We start from the raw sequence: 22,072 nt of genomic DNA, 5'->3' as shown, positions 1-22,072 counted from the left end.
AGGGGAAGCAAGGCATGTCTTACGTGGCAGCAGGAGAGAGAGAGTGAATTAGGAAGTGGATATAAATAACACTTTTAAGCTATCAGATCTTGTGAGAACTCACTCACTATCATGGGAACAGAAAGGGGAAATCCACCCCCATGATCCAGTCACCTCCCACCAGGCCTCTGACAAGTGGCGATTACAATTCGAGAGGAGATTTGGGTGGGGACACAGAACCAAACCATATCACATAGATATATAGCTGATAAATAGACAGATGCTAGAAAGTGATAAAAGCTGTGAAAAAGAAGAAAGTGTAGCACAAGCACAAAGAAATCAATGGGAAGAGAGGGCAACTGTGGGCATCTTTAAATCGGGTATTCAGACAGCCCTGACAGAGTCTGTGGATTTTGGACAAAGACTTGAAAAAGGTAGATATGTGGGGAAGAGGGTTCCAGGTGGAAGAAGCGTGGTGACATGGCTGGCATACTTGACGAGTAACAGGAGGACTGGGCAGCCAAGGCAGAGTGAACAAACGTACATTAGATGAGATCATTTATACCAAGAATGTGTGGTATGCCTAGTGCCTGGTGCGGAGTCAACGCTCCAAAGTTGTGAAGCCCCGGCTCTGCCTTCAGCCTGGTGCGGAGTCAACCCTCCAAAGCTGTGAAGCCCCGGCTCTGCCTTCAGCCTGGTGCGGAGTCAACCCTCCAAAGCTGTGAAGCCCCGGCTCTGCCTTCAGCCTGGTGCGGAGTCAACGCTCCAAAGCTGTGAAGCCCCGGCTCTGCCTTCAGCCAGCTTTCACGCCAACCCCACCCATCGCACATGCAGACACTTCCCAAGGTAACCAAGGGCTGGTGGCTTCCAGGTGGTCTGTGGAATTTTTGTAATGTTGACATTTGTTGTGTTAATGCCTGTGGCTTTCATAATGCTACTTTACCTTGTACCATCTCATTGGTGTTTTGATGAGCAGGGTGTCTTTTTGCCCGTTAACTACGGTGAGGTTTTCAGTGAAAAAAGAGAATCCCTACACAACTGTGTAGGGGTGAAGAGAACTTTCCCTTCACCCTCTAAAGGATTGTTTAAAAGTCAAGTCACAAAAGGTTGATTAATTGGAGAAAAGGAGTAAACATTTATAAACGTGCACACAAGGGAGAATCAGAATGATTACCCCAACCACCAGGGGAGTGTAGAAGCTTATATATCATCGTGATGTACAGAAAAAATGGGGGTTCAAAAACAGGTAATGATGGCAGAACAGGTTATGGGAGGGAGAGAAGAGGAGGCCTGGCTAGCAAAGGTAGCCGCTCTCAAAAAGAATAGATGGGGCCGGGCGTGGTGGCTGACACCTGTAATCCCAGCACTTTGGGAGGCCAAGGTGGGTGGATCACCTGAGGACAGGAATTCGGGACCAGCCTGGCCAACATGGTGAAACACCGTCTCTACTAAAATATACAAAAATTAACTGGGCATGGTTGCAGGTGCCTGTAATCCCAGCTACTTGGGAGGCTGAGGCAGGAGAACTACATGAACCTGGGAGGTGGAAGTTGCAGTGAGCCGAGATCATGGCATTGTACTCCAGCCTGGGCAACAAGAGTGAAACTCCATCAAAAAAAAAAAAAAAGAGAGAGAGAAAGAGAGAAAGAAAGAATAGATGGCAAATGCTTTTTTTCTTCTTAAACCTTTAAAGGTGTCAAACTCTCCATTATTTTTTTTTAGAGTGGGTCAAGGGGAGGCCTGGCTGCATCAATTTAGATTTTCTGTAGGTGTCAAAGTCCCCCACAAAAGACAGCTTTGCAGAGTTACTTCTGTTTGCTGGGTCTCTGAGCAAGCAGTCTCAAACTATGTCAAAGAAATACATTTTGGGGTAAAATATTTTTATTTCTTTCGGTTGATAGTAGAATGTTTTGTCCTACTGCAAATAGTTAGCAGATCTCTGATGAGAGGGAATTTTGAGAATTTGGGAATCAGTTTCAGAACCTCTGATGAGAGGGAATTTTTCCTGCATCCTTTTCTCAGTCTTTGAAGTAGTGGTTTTCAAGTTAGCTGCGTGTTAGAATCACTTGGAGAGCTTTAAAGAAAATATTGCTACCCAGGCCCCACCCCAAATCAATTAAATCCCAACCTCTGGGAGTGGGACCTGCTATTAGATTTTGAGCTCCCCGGGTGATTCTAATGGATGCCAGGGACGAGAACTCCCACTGGTCACCGAGGTTGATGCTAAGTATATTTATTGTTTTCTTATGATACGTTGGCTTCTGCCTCTTCATATTATCATGTCTCAAAGGCTCAGAAGACCTTGGAACTTTCTGCAACACTTCTCAATCTTCTCATTCCAGCCCTATTGGTGACTGGTTCATAAACTCCAGGTCCAGAAGCAGAGCTGGCTCATGACCAAGCTTTGCTGTGTGCAGCAGCCTTCTCAGATGCTTGCTCTGGGCAACCACTCTTCAGATGCAGCCCCGCAGGGCTCTGAAAGCAGAGTGTGTCCTTCAGCACCCCCTTTCCTGAAGTTGTAGCCAGCTCTGCCGGGCTGCCTCCACCACTTTCATGGCATCAGCTAACCATAGTGCTTCCATTTTCATCAGGAGGCTTATGCATAAGCTTATATTTAAAATGTGGTCAGAAAAATGTCTACAAGTAGATATTTGAGCTATACTTCATGTTGCACTGTTCAACATGAACCCCTAATTGACCCACTTCTAAAAAATCACCTGCAATATAATACCGTCAATAAATGGATGTTAATTTTTTTGTATTTATATTTTAAACCTATTCATACGTCTCAGTGTATGTGTGTTGTAAATCAAAGATGACCGAGGCAAGTCACAATTATTTTAAGAGGTTTATTTGCCAAGATTAAGGACATGCCTAGGACAAAAGAACACAAAATCATAGGAAAAATCTGTGGTCTGTGCTTTTTTCCAAAGAGAATCTGAGGACCTCAATATTTAAAGGGAAAAAAAAGCAGGTATTGGGGGAAAGAGGAAGAAGAAAACTCTTTTTAAAGGGTGGTAGATAAAAGTGGCAAGAGGTTGCATCCTTTTTAGTCTTGTATCAGCATTCTCTGAATCTACATTTTACATGTGAGAGGGCGTAGAGGAATAGTCACTTACGCATTCAACTTGTCCTCAGTGAATCTGCATTAGTGAATTATTACATAACCTAAAATAAACAGAGGGTAGAGGAGGCAGTAAGATAGGCATTTGTCTCAGGTGAGTGGAGAGATGACTTTTCAGTTCTGTCCTTTGTCCCATACCTGAGAAGATCAGCGATGAATTTACACAGTCAGGGTGAAATTCAACAGAATTGCTTTAGGGTAAAGATCGTGGGGCCAACCAGGAATTCCCTTGTGGGAAAATTGTGAGGGAGGTATATACCCTTTCATCTCTGTAGCTGTCTTATTTAGGAACAAAACTTGGGGGCAGGTTTGCATGACCCAGTTCCCAGCTTAACTTTCCCCTTTGCCTTAGAGAGTTTGGGGTCCCAAGATTTATTTTCCTTTCATAGTATATACACACACAATCATTTGTATGCACACATATACACTATGGATGTGTATTTGTAAGTACCAGTATTTATTTATAGTGACTATATATAATCTTTCCCAATAATCAGTCTGGAGGTCAGCTGAACTTTCTTAGACTCTTTTTATCATGCAGTTGTGTGTTTTTTCAATGGAGGTGAGAGATGTTAAAATGATACTGTGTTGATAATGTTATAATTGAAGCTCTGGGATTCTCTCCCTGGCAAAATAAAAAGTGGGTGCTTCAGTATTGTCTTCAGGTTATTTTTCTTTAATTTTGCTGGTCCATGATATTTAAAAACAACCACAAACAACCCTGGGAACTGTAAGTTAGGCTGGAAGCCCCCATGTTTGAGGAGGGCTTCTCTGGAGCCCCTCCTGCCCCAATTCTGCTCATAGTTCAAGCCCCTCAGTGACATCAGGGGAGACTGAAATCAGCAAGACAGAGTCACTTGCCTCCACCCCTTTCCCCAGAACATCCCAACACTAGGTGTAATTTCATGATTTAGCCTCTCCTACCTCTGTGCTAAAATAAAGTATTTCTTTTCTCTATCCCTTTCTTCCCTTTTCTCTTCTTGTTCCCCCTTTTTGAAGTAAAAGCAACATTCCCACAATTTAAAAAAGTTATAGCCTAGATGAGGTGGCTCATGCCTGTAATCCCAGCACTTTGGGACATCAAGGCAGGAGGATCACTTGAGCCTAGGAGTTAAGGACAGCCTGGGCAACATAGTGAGAGACCCCATATTAAAAAAAAAAAAAAAATTAAAAAATCAGAATCCCAAAAAGTTATAAAATCCTTTTTCTTGACCAGCACACTTGACATTTCCCTTTGGCAGGCATTCCACATCCCACATTGGGATTCACAAGGTACAAGATAGTTCCAGGAACCAAGATGCAAACTAAGAAACCAGTTGGCCTAACAAAGTGTCGAGGCTTGCTGGTCACAGAGCTCTCCTTCTCTCTCCCGTCAGCACACTTGTTTGGCAGCTGGCCCAAGAGTGTCCAGGTTCTGGTAGTGCCCACTGGCAGCATTTGGCAGGTGTGACAGCAGAGGAGTCGGAAAAATAGCAAATCTGGCCTCCCCTCCCGCAGGAGGAACACGGCAGGACTCAGGGTGCTGGCTTTGTAGAAGAACATGCCCTCTGCAGGCCATCCCACCTCTGGTCCTCTTTTTATCCTGGGCAAAGAAGTGTTTTAATCCCAGCCTGTCTGAGCACTGCCCTTTCTTCTACACTCACACTCTCCTTCACAGCCCCAGGGCACGTCATTTTGTCCTACACAATGCCATTAGTACTCCCTTTTTGTTTGTCTTCTTAGGCGAGCCACTTTTAAAAAATATTCCAATGTTCCTATTCCAAACCTCTTCTCCCCTTTCAAGCTCAGATAAAGGCACCGATATAAGCAAAGCTTTTTTATGCCTCCTTGACTAGGTACCCAGTACTAAGTTCCCAGAACTGCAGTTCCATGAACAGTAGCATTGAGAGGCATTGAGGAGCAAAGGGAAAGTGACTTGTCACTGATCCCCCATTGAAAGGGCTGGCATCCTGGTCAGGCTGACAGGCTCTCAACCCTTCTTCCTCTCTGTGGAACATTTCTCTGGCATTTTTCTCAGAAATCTCATGAATGCCCTGGAATAGAGAATAGAGTTTATTTTGAACATGGAACATGGCCAGGTTTTTTTTTTCCTTTGAAATGAGATTCTTAGCTATGAACCTATTTCTTTTTTAACTACCTTCTGACCTAGTTCATAATATTACCACCAGAAGCAGAACTAACAAAGAACATGATTCTTGCTTCAAGAGATTGAACAAGTAATAGGACATAGAGTTTTAAAAGAAAATCACCATTCATTCTGAGATGAGATAACTTGCCTCAATTTGAACTTCTCTTTATAACTGTTAGGGATGTAGGAAAGGGAAGAGACTTATATTTTTCTAGAGAAAAAGTATTTACAAATTCTTGAATATTTCCCAATTATAGGTTCTTTTATAAAAAATGAAGTGAATGTGTTAGATAATTTAAAATTATTAAATGTTATGCATATGTGTGTTCATTCACAATAGCAAAGACATAGAATCGACCTAAATGTTCATCAATAGTGGAGGCCAGGTGCAGTGGCTCATGCCTCTAATCCCAGCACTTTGGGAAGCTGAGGCAGGTGGATCACCTGATGTCAGGAGTTCGAGACCAGTCTAGACAACATCGCGAAACCACGTCTCTACTAAAGATACAAAAAATTAGCCAAGCATGGTGGTGGGCGCCTGTAATTGGGATTACAGCTACTTGGGAGGCTGAGGCAGGAGAATTACTTGAACCCAGGAGGCAGAGGTTGCAGTGAGCCAAGATTGCATCATTGCACTCCAGACTGGGTGAAAGAGCAAGACTCTGTCTCAAGAAAAAAAAAAAAAAAGTAGACTGGATAAAGAAAATATGGTGCATATACACCATGGAATACTATGCAGCCATAAAAAGAATGAGATCATGTCTTTTACAGGGTCATAGAGGGAGCTGCAGGCCATTATCCTTAGCAAACTAACACAGGAACAGAAAACAAAATACCGCATGTTCTCACTTATAAGTAGGAGCTAAATGATGAGAACAGATGGACACGAAGAGGGGAGCAACAGACACTGGGGTCTGCTTGAGAGTGGAGGGTGGGAGGAGGGAGAGGAGCAGAAAAAATAACTAATGGGTAGTAGGCTTAATACCTGGGTGATGAAATAGTCTTCACTATAAACCCCCATGACACAAGTTTACCTGTGTAGCAAACCTGCACTTGTAACCTTGAACTTAAAATTATTAAATGTTAATCTAAAATTATTCAATAATTAATAAAGTTTATATATTACCTCAATGTTAATATAGAATTATTATCTAATTATTCATCTAACCAGAGATGATTACAAGGCATAAAATGAGAAAAAGTTGAAGAGAGGTTTCAAAAATATCTCGTATAACCATCTCCCCAGGTCAGGAGACCTGTTCTTCCAGCCTCAACCGAAAGCCATGAAGGTGCCTGCAATAGTGGAGGGCCCTCTACCAGGAGAGAATGTGCTCCAGTAACAGAGCACACTGTTTCCTGAAGGAGCCCCTCCACTGTTGGGGTCTCTGTTATAAGCTCTATTGGGCACAAAATGGCGTCCCAAAATTTGCTGCCCCCAAAATGGGCACTCATTTTAAGCGTGCTTTGTGTTTAAAATACAGTAAATCATTTAATGCTCAAATACTAATGACAACTGGCATTTATTACATAATCACCATGTGCTAGGCACTGTGTTAAGCACTTTACATTTACTGTGGCATTTACTCCTTACGTAAATCCTGTGGAATATAATTTCCCCTCCTTTTTCCACACGAGGAAACAGGTATAGAGGACTTAAGTAACTTACACAAGGTCACCATGGTAGAGAATGACTGACCGAGGATTCAAGCCCAGGCCCATTTGACTTCAGGACCCAAGCCACTGGTTATACTTTTCACTTCAACCCTATTAAGTGTATGTTGAATTCCTATATACAAAGAACTGAGGCTCTCTTATCAAACTAATTTTCCCAAGGTAAGTGGAGTCTTAAAGCAGATCTCTGATTCAAATCTTGTGCTTTGTGCCATCATAACCCAACCAGAATGCAGCAGAGAGCATCAAAAAATTAAAGGAGTGGGGCATGGTGGCATATGCCTGTAGTCCCAGCTACCTGGGAGGACCGCTTGAGCTCAGAAGTCCAAATGCAGTCTAGACAATGTAGCAAGGTCCCTTTTCTTAATAAAAAAAGTTATCCTCCAGTAAGGTGTCAAGGCAACTGCAGTTGAGGACTTGAGGATCTCAATACCCACTGGAACTGCATTATTATTTCAATTCAATAATATAAATATTGAATCCTAGAGCTGCCAAGGATGTTGAAGACTCTTCCCCAGGCAAGATAAGTGAGTAAGCCTGAAGGGTAGAAGTGCATTTTTCTTCTGTATTTCCCCAACGTCTAGCATAGTTTTTAAATCATTGTAGGTACTCAATAAATGTTTGTTGACACACAAATATATCTACCAAGAAATTTATAATTTCTTGCAAATTTAGGCAAATGTCCTTCCCGGTATTGTTTATTGATTTAGACTCCATCTATTTCCAAAAGGAATTTAAAATGTCTTAATTTCCAGTAGGTTTTTATTTTTATTTGAATCATCTGGTGTTGATTAATTAGTTAAGTTTTGGTGCCTACCTTATAGTGTTTGTTTTCTCTGTTAAAAGCCATGACAGCATAAATTCCCCACTGCAGAGGCTAAACATCTGACAGAGCCAGACAAAAACACCATCCCAGGAGTTTTTAGTCATCCACAGCAGTGGGGCAAGTCTGGCTGTGTGTTAGAATACGGAAATCCTCAAGTGGGTAACTGCTTGGCCAAATGATGTGGGAACACAATAAGGAAAATGCACAGCTCTTCTGTGTGTTGTATTTCATTTACAGAAATTAGGAAGCATTTTAGGCTGCAGTGACAATTCAGTGTTTAGATTTTTTAAATGATTCTATGTAAAAATGCAGCTTTCTATCAGTTGGCATACAATAGGGGCTAACAAAGCCACCACTCCAACTTAGAAAAAAAAAAAGCTTGTGATCAGAGTTAATTTGGTAAAACAATTAAAATCAGGAGCCATCTGTGGGAAAGAGTCAGGAGATCCATCTTTAAATATATACCCGAATACTTTAGAGGCACCCAATACTCCAGTCAAGGTGATGTGGGTATATTTTCAGGAAAGCAGAGCTATTCCATGATTAGAATTTGAAATGGGAAATGGTATCTTATTTGGAGGGAAAAGAAGAAAAGAGAAAGAAGGGATAGGAAGAGAGTTAGTCTACCATGGAAACACATAGAGGCACAAAGGCAAGCCCTAGTTCGGAGAGAAGGAGTTTTCCTGGAGGGAACTAGCGGACACTTGGGCAAGTTTGTTCCTGTAATAGGTGAGGTGATTCAAGCTACCTTGGATCAGAAACACTTCTGAAGACCAACGATCTTCCCTTTGTGCTGACTCCATTCTTACACAAGATGTTGGATCACTGAGGTTTCAAGCAGCTTGTCAACAGTGAGGATAGATGCTGGCCAGACCTACTTGTGCATTCTTGGCTGTGGTAGATTAATGCAAAGCCATCTGGCTTATATCTCTTTAAGCTTGATTAATGCAGTTTCACATCCCAATTTCAGCGTGCTGATCAAATCAGGTTTCTGAGCCATCATCACATCTGAAAACTTGACCTTGAGGTGATGGATTCACCAAGGCTTAGCCACTGGTAAGGATCTGGTTGAGTGATCAGCCAACCTTCTCGAGGTTGGGAAATTTCTTTCAGCAATACCAATAACCTTGACCACAAGACTAATGTTCCTGGATTCTCTTGCTAGTTGCTTCTCAGGTGACCACTAAAGTGACCACTAAGTCTAGGAAAAATGCCTTTGATGTCTGGCTCAGATAACTGCTCTGTTATGACCTTCACTGTCATCTCTTGCTGCCAAGTTCTGTTATCTCAAGGTGATATTCACCTTGAAAACCCTGCAATGGCTGATGCTGTTGTACCCAGCACTGCAGCTCATTGACTTAGCAGCGTGTTCCCTAGTGCAAGACCAATGAAGCACATTCTCTATAAAAGCAGAAACAAACAAACAAAAAAGGCATTGTATTTGTTCATCAAAATGGAAGATAGGCAAAAAGTAAAGGAAGATTTTTTGTTGGAAAAGGTAGAACTAGGCTCAGCATTTGACCAAAATGTGGGAAATGAAGGAGGCACACAATGGACATGGGTTATTTGAGAAGTAGGAGATAGCTTCAAAGAGAGAAAAAGGTGCCTTTACTCCTCTATTATTTTATCAAGCATGAGTATATTCACATTAAGCCTGGCCAGGCCTATATTAAAGGTAAGACTTAAGTCTTATGTGTAACTTTCTCATAATGCCACTAGAATAAAAACTTCATTAGACCTTAGATAGGTAATGAGAACAGAAACTGCTCTTAAAAGTTGTGAACAAGCATGACTTAGGAAAACAAAACATGACAGCAAAAGATCTGTCTCATATGTTAAGTAACATATACCTTTTATGGATGAGAGATACACAATAGCACTGCAGAGGAAGATGGGCATAGCATAGATTAGGCAACTGATATTTGTGGGTGTGTTGGGGAAGGAAAAGTTTGTGATTAAAGCATAATTAAGGCAGCATTGTGCCACATGCATTGAAGACTCCTGACGGAGATAAGGAAGATAAGGAACTAAATTTATACTCTGCAACTGTACTATTTTTATGATAGTGGCCAAAGTTTATCGAGATTTTCCTATATGCAAAGTCTATGCTAAATCCTTTATGTACATTGTCTCATTTAATCATCTGGAAAACCCTGTGTAGTGGGTACGATAAGGAATGAAGCTTAAGAAGATATGTGATGAGGACATCAGGAAGATGGCAGACTAGGAAGTTTTAGGCCCTTGTTTTCCCAAGGAAATGTTAAATAAGAGACTGATTAAATAATTTTATAGAAGCTCTGGGAATCAGTCAAAAATTTATAAGAACCAAGCAAATACCCAACTAAGAAAAATCCACATTAAACATGGCAGGAAATTTTATTGCATTTTTACTCACCCTTGCCCCACCCCGCCCCAAGGCAGCATGGCAGTCTGGGGGATGTGATGGCCTGCTGCCCAATTTCCTTCTGCAAATTGGAGAGATTTAGACCATATTTGCAATGTTCTACCCTGTATGACAGAAGCCTGGGAGACTGACCTCTGCGTTGCTTAACTAGGAGCTCAGACAGCTAAAAGTGGCACAGTTTGGATTTCAGGCTAGAGGAAGATAGGAGAAGAAGCAGGCATGGCTTTTGAAAATCACAAGGGTTTTATAGACACACAGATATCTGTGGCAAGAGATCTTTGAGCAATACAATAGAACAGGTGAGACCCCAAGAAGAAGCAAAGGTGAGACTATCAGAGAAATTGAGACTTTAACCAGCTGTGTATATGAGGGAATCAGAAAAAGCATGCACACAGGTCCAAGGAAGATACGTGGCTAGAAAAGGCCTTCACAGAGGGCCTATTAGTGAAGGTCTTCCTCTGCTTAGAGTCAGTCTTCAAAGACTGGGAGAGGTGGCTATTTTTTTCAAATGCCCAATTTTCAACAAAAGATCGCAAGACATTAAAATTAAAAAAAAATCTGGCCTATTCAAAGGAACAAAATAAATCTTCAAAAGCTTGAAGAAACACAACCATCAGACTTACTAGACAAAGACTTTAAAACCACTCTCTTAAATACACTTAAAGAGCTAAAGGAAATCAAGAAAAGAATGTATGAGTAAAATGAGAATATAAAAAAAGTAGAAATTATAAAAGTCAAATAGAAATTCTGGACAGAAGAACACAATAAGTGATTTCAAAAATTCACCAGAGATGCAACAGCAGTCTTGAATAGACAGAAGAATCTGTGAATTTCAAAAAGGTCATTTAAAATCATTGAGTCTGAGGAATAAAAAGAAAAGAGAATAACAAAAAATGAACAGAGCCTAAGGAACTTGCAGGATCCCATCAAGTAGACCTACATATGCATTATGAGAGTTCCAGAAGAAGAGAGAAAGAGTCCAGAGAGATTATTTGAAGAAACAATGGCAGAAAATACCCCCAATTTGAGGAAAGACATAAATGTACAAATGCAAGAAGCTCAAAGAAATCTGAGATAAACCTCAAAGACCCACACCAAGTTAGACTGTCAAAAGCCAATGACAAAGAGAGAACCTTGAAAGCAGTAAAGTAGCCTGCCACGTACAAAGGATCCTCAATAACGTTATCATATATTTCCCAGCAGGAATTGTGTAATCTGCCTGAAACCAAACAACTAAGAAAAGGTGGACTTGAACCCAGGCCCATTAGTGCAAAGCTCATTCTCTTAACCAGTGGTTCTCAAAGTGTGGTCCCTGGGCCTACAGCATCAGCATCACCTGGGAACTGGTCAGAAGTGGAAGTAAAAATTCTCAGGCTTCACCTTGACCTTCTGAATCAGAAATGTCTTTTAATAAAACCTGCAGATGTTTGAACTGCTCTTAACCATTATACAATGGATGCACTGCTTGAAAGTGCTTGAGGATTTTTTCTTTTTCTTCTCATAGAAGTATAGCCATATATGACCACAACCCATTATCTGCAATTCTGAACATTCAGAAAACTGAACACCAAAAAAACTTTTTTTTAGTCATTTGTGGTAGCAAAATTCTTACCTAAACTAATAATTGGTTACTTAGCGTTTTTGTTTATCCTGCTTAGTGTGAATATTCATATGTTTCATTGTAAGGGTATGATTGTGTTTAATGACAGTGTGTTGTCTCATAGGCTGTTGAGGGTTTTTTTGTTTATAGTATATGTGTTATAAATAAATATGCTCTAGTAACTGGCCACTGGAAGAAGTAAAAATTAAAAAATAAACACACGTGGCCCTATGAGTTTCACATAAAAGATTCTGGATCACTTCAGCAAATAAAGATTACTGGGCTATGATTTTGGAAGCCTGAGTTAAAACCAGACTCTGCTACCTTGCTACCTTGAAAAGCAATGAGCTCTCTCTTTGCCTTGGTTTCTTCCCTATTTAACTAGGGATTAAAGTAACTAATCTCATAATCTCCTCCAGCCCCATCCACTAGAGATATACCTGGACATACTTGGAGCACACATTTTTAGTTATTTCCTTAATTCTGTTATTTTCTCAGCAGGTTACTCTTCATTTGATATTATCAGGTTGGAGCAAAAGTAATTGTGATTTTTGTTATTACTTTTAATGGCAAAACCCACGATTACTTTTGCACCAACCTATAAGATGCTTTCCATCTTCCTCTCTTATCTTGGTGCAAGAAAACTAAGTGGTGTGACCATGTGTGTACATAAATATTTTTAAAAGGACCTCCCCCCAACTCAATCATGATTATTTGTGTTATAGGGGAGCCTAAGAACAGGAGTGACAATTTTTTTAAGGCACTGTTACTACCCACTAAGTTCAGAGAGACTTGGTTTTATTAAGTATGCTAGAAAAGAAATAAAAGAATCCCACTGGTCTTTCTGGGAAGATATCTGGGAGTCTCCTATCCAAGATATAGGAGTCACAGGCTGTCTGTCCACAGCCAGTAGAAGAGGAGTGAGACAGGACCCAAGATGATAGACTGTCTGCTCTCAGCATGTGTGTTTAGGGAACATGAGACCAGAATGAGACACTTCCTGCAATGCACCCTCTAAGTCTTGACAGCATCTTGTACAATTGCTGCTGCTGACTTATGCCCCAGCTGTGCGAGGATGCTTTTGGTATGGAGCCCCTGGTGAGGATGACTTTTTGCTGGAAAAAAAAAAAAATTGGTCCTGTTGATCCTGTAACCAAGTGAGCTTTGGCATTTAAGTGTGAAGACTGAAAACCCACTGTTGAGTGAGCTGTTATCCTAATTTAAACTTTAAATGGTACGTTTTGCCTTTTCTTGTGACAAGGTGTTCTTTTTGACCTTCTCCAGGTAAAATATTTTTCCATACTCTAAGAATAAAAAAACTCAATAAATTATTTATTCCTGTCAGGCAGGAGCTTGCTCAAAATATCTATATTGAGCAATTATAAAAGCCTTGGAAATTTCCATCTTCAACCTTAGAAATGACTGATTGAATTCCAGTTAGGGAATCATGGACAGGAGAGAATTGGAAGGAGAAGTATTTCCTGTAACAAAGTTTGAATTATAAAAAATAGGCCAAGTGCAGTGGCTCATGCCTGTAATCCCAGCACTTTGGGAGGCCGAGGTGGGCGGATCACCTGAGGTCAGAAGCTGGAGACCAGCCTGGCCAACATGGTGAAACCCGATCTCTACTAAAAATACAAAAATTAGCTGGGCATGATGGCATGCACCTGTAATCCCAGCTACTCGGGAGGCTGAGGTGGGAGAATTGCTTGAACCCAGGAGGCAGAGGTTAAGCGCCATTGCACTCCAGCCTGGGCAACAGAGTGAGACTCCATCTCAAAAAAAAAAAAAAAAGAAAAGAAAAGAAAAATAGTCTACATCAAGACTGCCCAACCCTCCTTATTTTGTTGTTGTTGTTGTTGTTCTGTTTTGTTGGGTTTTATCAGCCCGAAGCCATGGTTTTTAATTTCTGTCTCTAGTAGTAAGCAGAAAAGCGGGATGAGGAAGGGGCTTTACTGGCCCAACCAGACCAGACACAGAAACTAAGAAGCCATGACTGTGTTCTCTCCCTTGGGCACCCCTGCTCTACATGCTTTCTGTGGCCTCTTCTTCCTGAATGTATTCTTTCCCTCCATTCAAGGTTCCACTTGTTAAATATGATCTTCCCCTCTCACGGAAGTGCCACTGTTTCCTTGATTTCTCATAAGTTTCTTCCTCTCTTATTCTTGCCTTAGGCCATCTTCTCATCTTTTTCCCCACTCCACTTTCTTCCCCTTACGTCCCCACTCCTCCTTCCATCCTCCCCTCCCACACACTCCTCCAAATCCCAAAATAACGAGTGCAGAAGAGAATACATGGCATGTTCAAGCTTGAGAGTGGTGGTCAGGGTTAAGCAAGCGAGAATGAGAGTGATTCTTTTATTTTCCCAAACTTGAGTGATTAGGCTATTACTATTTCCCTTTAGGATAAAGATTAAAGAATGTTAAAAAGTTGTTAAATTCTTAAAAAGGACTAATTTTGTGACTCCCAGTAGTAATAGTCTGAAAATGTTCAGAGGTTTCAAATTTAATTTTTTTCATTTCATGTATTTTAAACTGAAATCATATCATTCACATTTAACTGTGGTTTCACTCATGAGCAAATTATTTCTGATATATATAGTATATGTATATATGCATATGCACACTCACTTCTGTATATACAACTTGATTTGTAATAATTTTAATGTTTAAATAATTTTATGAGTTTTAAAAGATATGATTCATCATCTTAACTCTGGAAGGTACCTTTAAAAGTATCTCTTGCACTCTCATCATTTTACAGATGAGTAAAGTTATTTTCAAAGAAATAATTTGAGTAGCAGACAGACTTCGGCCTGGAATCAAGTTCCTGAGACTCCTAGTTCATCATTCCTTTTACTAAACCCTAATGTCTCCCACGCAGATTCTAATTATATCTTATGAATTTTTAAACTTCCAAGATTAGAGAATTGCAAGATTGAAGTTTTTCATAGACTAGTTGTAATGAGAGCAAATATAAATTAGAAGGTGATTGGAAGTGAATCAGAAGCCTGAATTTATAGCTTCTAGGATGCTACTTAAATTAAAAAGTTAATTATAGTGTGAATATGAATGAAAAGTTTATTGCTCATTATTTAAAATATTTACATATTTATAAGAAACTTCACAGAAAACACTTGGATGTTCATTTTTCTTGTGTCTATAATACCTAGTAACTGTTATATTGTATAATAGAATTCATTAGTTTTAGAATATGTCAAAATCCATTGACACATCAAGTAGAGAAATTATATCCCTTGGAGCCTTGAACACTCTTTTGAAGGACTGATAACAGCTCCTGGCAAAAATTGAAGCTAGATTCGGTGACTTAATGTGGTCCTTTCAGGGATAGAAATCCATCCATGTATTAATGGAGTGTAGACAATTATTGGTGGTGACAATCAATACGTTTTATTAGATAGCAAAAGGAGAATAAAGGAGAAGCCTGACTCGCAAATGTTTATTTCTGTTAGCAGTCATCCTTACCTCCTAGTCCATACCAGGGCTGGTTTTGAACTGTTGTCCTGATACAGTCACATACACACAGTGTGAGAGAAGCTTCCAAGGGGGGATGTTTGAGCATGCCAGACTTTAGTGGCAGACAGACAAGATTTGAAAACTGGTTCTGCTACTAACTTGTGACTCTGGGCCCAATACATGACACAATTGCCCAAACCTCATTGTCTTCATCTTAAAAACGAGGATGCTAAGATTTGTGTCCCAAGGTAGTGTCATCATGTCTGCAAAGTACTTGGCTTATGGGCCTCTCAATAAGTGGCAGCGATTACTATCATCATCATCATCATCATCATCATCGTTTTGCTATTTTGAAATGCATGACTATATGAGCATTTATGTGCATTTTTCTAGGAATAGTTTCTAGGGTTCATAATTTTGACCATCCCTTGATTTCACCTTTTCCTAAGTTGAGCAGCAGCATCCTTTTGACAGGTACCCATCAGTTATATAATCTGGAAGTTGTTCAGCTCCTCATGGCACTGCATGCTATTAAAATACAGGAGAATCCAACTTAATATTCTGTGTCCAGACCACAAGCACAGTTAGCAGACAGAGGTTTCCTTTCCAGTGACTTTTCAAATCTCTCACCAGCAAGGAATAGACCATTGAAAAAAACTTTGCCCTACAAATTGATAATGAGACAAGAGCAAATGGCGACTTAGCCTAACACACATCTCTTAACTAACTCCTTGATTCCTTCTCCAGGAAGCTTAGTATAATTTCACTATCAAAAATTAATGATAAGTATGTGATATCATATGTGTTTCATGAAATGGGTTTAGCTTTATATGGGTTTTCTGTTTTTAGCACCTGTACCTACAAAAGAGTTCGTTTGCATAAGTGGGGTGTGTGTGTGTGTGTGTGTGTGTTTTAATAAATTCTTATTCTCTTTCTCAGTGTAGCATTGCTTGGTAATATGAGGGAGTTTTCTCTTTGTTACATGGTGGGCGAGTTGGTTCATTTCTGGATAAATGGCAAATTTTAATTTTGTATGTTCTTTCCTTTTTATCTTAGCAAATGCTTCTTTGCGCAGGCAGACAAGCTTAGATTATGTTAAAAAAATATATATCACTGGTTAGAGACCGCCATTTCTTGCTTCCAGAACAGTTTCACAACTTGATCTGTCATCCCTGCCAGCATGAGCCGTTTTCAGTCAAGGGATATCCGTGTAATCCACAGGGAATTCCTTGATCATAAGCTTAGTAGGCTGGAGCATGGAAGGGGAGGTTCAGGATCACAGTAACCATATAACCCATCCTAAGAAGATCAAGTACTATGTGTGTGTGGTGGGTGTGAATCTCAGCCCAGCAACTCAGATTTAAAAGATACTCCATTCCAAATCTTTACTTACCTGCCAAGCTGATGACTGGCAGGAATTCAGTCTCAGCCCTGACTGACCAAGGTTGTACAAGATCCTGGAGTCTTTCCCAGCAGCTGAGGACCCCTCTGGTTATATGTGTTTGTCCCAGCTAGTTGTCAGTAGAACCCATCAGCACAGCCTCATGTCCCTTCAGTTTTGGGGACTGGCAAAGCTGGAGCCCCAGGGCCTAGAGTCCAGCCTTTGTGGGTACACACAACATTTGACTTCTGAGAGTCTGCCATCTTCCCAGGCAGGCCTGGGGCCAGGTGGTGGGTCTTTTGGTCCTTGCAAGACCCATGGACTTCTCCCCCTTTCCAGTTGTGAGGACCCTCTCCTCTCTACCTTGGTGCATCTCCAAGGCATTCCTCTCCAGACACCCTGTGTCATCTCTTCAACAGCTCAGGATTTGGGAAGACAAAATACTATATAGAAATGGAAGTGCACTTTGGAAGGCCGAGGCGGGCGGATCATGAGATCAAGAGATTGAGACCATCCTGGCCAACATGGTGAAACCGTATCTCTACTAAAAATACAAATATTAGCTGGGCATGGTGCCTGCACCTGTAGTCCAAGTAGGCTACAGGAGGCTGAGGCAGGAGAATCGCTTGAACCATGGAGATGGAGGTTGCAGTGAGCCGTGAGCACTGCACTGCACTCCAGCCTGGGTGACAGAGCGAGACTCCGTCTCAAAGAAGAAAAAAAATATAAGAAATGGAAGTGGCTTGTGCACAGTCTCTGCTTTTAGCCCTGGATGAAAACTGTCTTGAGGTCCTGTCTTCTTTCAGATGAAGAAATGAAGGAAATATGTATCTTAGTAAATTATCCTGCATGTTTTGAGAGATTCAAACATAGTAAGTTAAGGAATGTGTGTGCAGGAAATATTTAAATAGAAAATAGATGAGCTACAAAGGAATGTGTGTACAGGAAATAACAATAACTACAGTTGCAGAAAATAGCATCTGGTACCAGTTGGTGACCCTGGGGCAGGATGCTGGAACACACAGCAATCAGGAGTGGGATTACTTTACACTGGGGATCATCTGTACTTTTTGAAGTTTCTTAACCTATGCATGTAATGATTTCTAAAAATATGAAGAAGTTTGCTGGAATCTTAAAAGTGCGTGAATAGATTTAAGTCACAATTATTTTATTTTTTGAGAAAGGGTCTCCCTCTGTTGCCTAGGCTGGGGTATAGTTGTGTGATCCCAGCTCACTGCAACCTCTGCCTCCCGAGTTCAAATGATCCTCCTACCTCTGCCTCCAGGGTAGCTGGGACTACAGGTATGCTCCACCATGCCCAGCTAATGTTTTTGTATTTTTTGTAGAGACAGGGTTTCGCCATGTTGCCCAGGCTGGTCTTGAACTGCTGGGCACAAGCGATCTGTCCACTTCTGCCTCCCAACATGGTGGGATAACAGGTATGAGCCACCAATCCAGCTCACAATTATTTTCATTACCAGAAACTGTTATTTGTTTTATAGAAACATTCAATGAAGATATCTGTTCTGCCAAAACCATTTGAAGTTTTTCCCGAAGTTTTATATCAAGAAAATAATAAAATGAAAAAATACCAGATTTTAAAACTTTGACATATTCAAATTTAGATTTGTTAATTAAAATTCTATGTACATAGAATGTTTCTTATAGAAACTAATTTATTGCATTAGGGAAATATTCCTGCACAGGCTTACGTGCTGCTTTTGGGGGTCTGAAAGTGAATCAACTTGCAGAACTTATATGATTATCTAGCAAGATTCACTCATTACAGAATCGTCTCATCCCCTTCAATGTGTCAACTCGGAAGAAACTGAAGCCATATTCAGACTGTGAAAAGATACATTTAGAAAAACTATTTTAAACCTCTGGAAACAGCACATATTTGGCCAGATGATGCTGATCGCCCTTGGTGGACTTGAAATACAGCAGCCAGAATTGTCTTCTGTGCTGTGTGGCCAATCTGCAGTGAAGAGGGCCCATTATGTGCACTCACGAGAAAACTTATGATTTACAGTCCTTGCACCCAGCTGGGCCACATAGTTGACACTTATGCTTTTGAACATCATTTTTTGGTTCTGGAGGTAATGGCAGCTGTATACAACTTTTCTAAGCAAGAAGTTATGCTATTCCTTTGAGGAATCTTTCCCAGATCTGGTTTCTTGCAAGGTTTTGAGGAGTCTTATTGAGGCACAGAAAATTTACCCCAGATAAGCATCAGACTTGAAAGTAGCCATCAGTCAGCTTCTCATTCAGCTGGTGTCAGTGGGGTACATGTCAATTTGACAGAGCCCATGGTTGGCAAAAAAGAATTTGCAAATAATGGCATTTATTAATGCAGCCTCAACTTATGAAAATTACTGAGATTCAAGACACTAGAGGAAAGGGAAAAAAATCACATATAATCTCCCTCTCGTGGAAAAGCACTTGCCATCATCCTTGAACAATGATAGAGCAGAGTTTAATTGCTTTGTAGTTACTGGGTAAGATCTGGTGTCAAGGACTTGAGTCTGCTCTACTATCTTTTTCCTGGCTCTTCGTTTGGAAACAAATACTAGCAATAATTGATGGTAAGTCCTCAGTTCCTAAGAATGTCACTGTGCTTTAATTTGAAGAGGCAACTTGAATCCAAAAATGTGCTTGAGTCAAGCATTTATTTTAAAATAAATAAATCCAAGGATAAATCCTGAACCTACAGATGGACCAACCTCCTGTGTCTTCTACTAAGTACAGTTCGGAGGCCCTAAGGCAAACTCGGATGTCATAATTTCAGTTTTAGAAAATAGCGTTTATACATTTTAGAAATACTTTTAATGTGGGTTGAAATAAAAATGATTTTCTAGATAAGTCTGGCTTAATTAGAAAATGTAATGAGCTCCATTTCCTAGTTTGTCTCCAAGTTGTAACTTCAATTTCATCTTGTGGGCAGTCTCGGTTGTTAGTAGCTGCTTGAAGCAATGGCCTGAGAGAGACGGCGAGGCCAAGGGCAGGCTCAGGAAAGAACAGCGTGATTGACTATCATTGCCAGCATTGGGCGTGTGAGTCAGGAGAGGCAGCATGTATCTGTTATTTTGGCTATAACTTTTCTATCAACTCAGGAAGAGAACTGGAATTCTTGAGCTAATAAACAATGCCTCCCTCATGATCATTTTCTGAAACTTATGTTGTCCATTGCAATTGTTCATCACAGATTCTGATATTCGGTCCCCTACTCCATCAAAATATCCAGGAGAATTTCATATATAAGAATCCCAACCCATGTCCAGACTCTACTTTTGGGATCTCTGAGATGGCTTAATAAATAGTGTAAGGGGGTAAAAATTTCCCTTTACCCTTCTAAATTCTGGGCTGAGATCACCTGCTCCAAAAGGCAGATTAAGAAGAAGAAAAAACAAACAGAAGCTTACGTGTACATTTCATATGTATTTGGGAGATACCCAGAGAATGAGCAAATCTCTCTCATTTTTGAAGTTTAATTAAAAACAATTTTTTAGAGGCAGAGTCTTGCTCTGTTGCCCAGGCTAGAGTGCAGTGGCATGATCATAGTTCACTGTAACCTCAAATTCCTGGGTTCAAGCAATCCTCCTGCCTCAGCCTCCTGAGTAGTTAGGACTACAGGCACATGCTACCATACCTGGCCAATGTTTAAAGTTTTTTGGTAGAGACAGGGTCTTGCTGTGTTGACCAGGTTGGTCTTACTCTCCTGGCCTCAAGCAGTCCTCTTGCCTCAGCCTCCAAAAATGCTTGGATTACAGGTGTGAGCCACCATGCCCAGCTGAGAATGAGCAATTCTCAAAAAGGTGACTTCTAACTCTGGCTTACATAGCATCTTCAGTAAATAACAATACATTTTTGGAGAAGTGACAAGACAAAGGAAAAAGACCTAGAGTCTGTAGAGGCAACAAATCATGGGAATGCAAATGCAGTCATACATCACTTAATAATGGGTATCTGTTCTGACAAATGCATCATTAGCATAGCCTACTACACACCTAGGCTATATGATAGAGACTGTTGCTCCTGGGCTACGAACGTGTACAGCATGTTACTGTCCTGAATACTTTAGGCAATTTTAACACAATGGTAAGTATTTGTGTACCCAAATGTATCTAAACCTAGGGAAGGTACTGTTGGCTGGGTGTAGTGACTTATGCCTGTAATCCCAGCACTTTGGGAGACCAAGGTGGGCGGATCACCTGAGGTCAAGAGTTTGAGACCAGACTGGCCAGCATGGTGAAACCCTGTCTCTACTAGAAATACAAAAATAATTAGCCGGGTGTGGTGGCATGTGCCTGTAGTCCTAACTACTCAGGAGGCTGAGGCAGGAGGATTGCTTGAACCCAGGAATTCAAGGTGTACAAGGTCAAGGTGCTGGCATCTGGTGAGGACCTTCTTGCTGTACCATTTCATGGCAGAAGGTGGAAGGGCAAAAGAGGACCAGTCCTGTCTGTGAAGTCCCTTTATAAGGCCATTTAATATGATTCAAAAGGGAGGAGCCCAATGGTTTAAATACCTCTTAAAGGCCCCACCAACAGTGGGGCCAACAATACTATCACATTGGCCATTTAGTTATGTTTAGTTTTGTTTAGAGACAGAGTCTCACTCTGTTGCCCAAGCTGGGGTGCAGTGGTGCCATCTTGGCTCATTGCAACCTCTGCCTCCTGAGTAGCTGGGATTACAGGCCTGCACCACCACACCCAGCTAATTTTTGTATTTTTATTAGAGGTGAGGTTTCACCATGTTGGCCAGGCTGGTCTCAAACTCCTGACCTTAGGTGATCTGCCCGCCTTGGCCTCCTAAAGTACTGGGATTACAGTCATGACCCACCAAGCCTGGCTGGCCATTTAGTTTTAACACCTGAATTTTGGAGGGAACATCTTCAAACTATAGCAGAGGGAGTGTGGAGATACACAATTTTGTAGGCTTATTAAGGAAACTGATAAATTATGGTTCCTCTTGAGGAAAGAGTACATGCTACCAACCTAAAAGGAAGAGGCTGACGCACAAAATATAATTTGAAGAGTTTACTTGAGCCAAAGTGAGGGCAGCTGCCCAGAAGACTTAACTAACCTTGGATATGAGCTCCCTTCAGCCTTTGTTACAAACAGGCTTTTAAAGGCAAAAAAGGGTGACAGAGTAGGCTGATACAAAGTTGTTTGTCAGGAATTCTCTTTGGTTTGCAGAAATAACATTGATCAGTGATTGGCTATTTTTTTTTTTTTTTTGGTGTGGTATTTTAAATGTCATTTTCTTTTTTTTAAAATATACTTTAAATTCTGAGATACATGTGCAGAACATGCAGGTTTGTTACATAGATATACTCATGATTGGCTGTATGTTTTTAAGCTATAGGATGTGGGTTATAGTATCCAGTGTGACATTATTAGGTTAATGTACAGCTGTTTATGGCAATAGTAAGCGGTTTCAAGAGATGAATACATAGCTTAAAGTGGGGAGTTACAACAAGA

The 22,072-nt window shown here is 40.7% G+C and overlaps 1 protein-coding gene across 1 annotated transcript in view; it reads left to right on the top strand.

Moving 5' to 3' along the window:
* Positions 1 to 22,072, top strand: part of LOC134758591 (serine/arginine repetitive matrix protein 1-like) — a 240,583-nt gene that overhangs the window by 200,410 nt on the left and 18,101 nt on the right. Inside the window, exon 4 of the mRNA XM_063706797.1 lies at positions 567 to 825. Coding sequence (XP_063562867.1) covers positions 567 to 600 — 34 coding nt within the window. The 3' untranslated portion in view covers positions 601 to 825. The remainder of the gene's footprint in view (positions 1 to 566; positions 826 to 22,072) is intronic.

This window comes from Gorilla gorilla, chromosome 1, assembly GCF_029281585.2.
Source record: "Gorilla gorilla gorilla isolate KB3781 chromosome 1, NHGRI_mGorGor1-v2.1_pri, whole genome shotgun sequence".
NCBI classification, from domain to species: Eukaryota; Metazoa; Chordata; class Mammalia; order Primates; family Hominidae; genus Gorilla; species Gorilla gorilla.
This window is presented reverse-complemented; position numbering and strand designations above follow the sequence as displayed.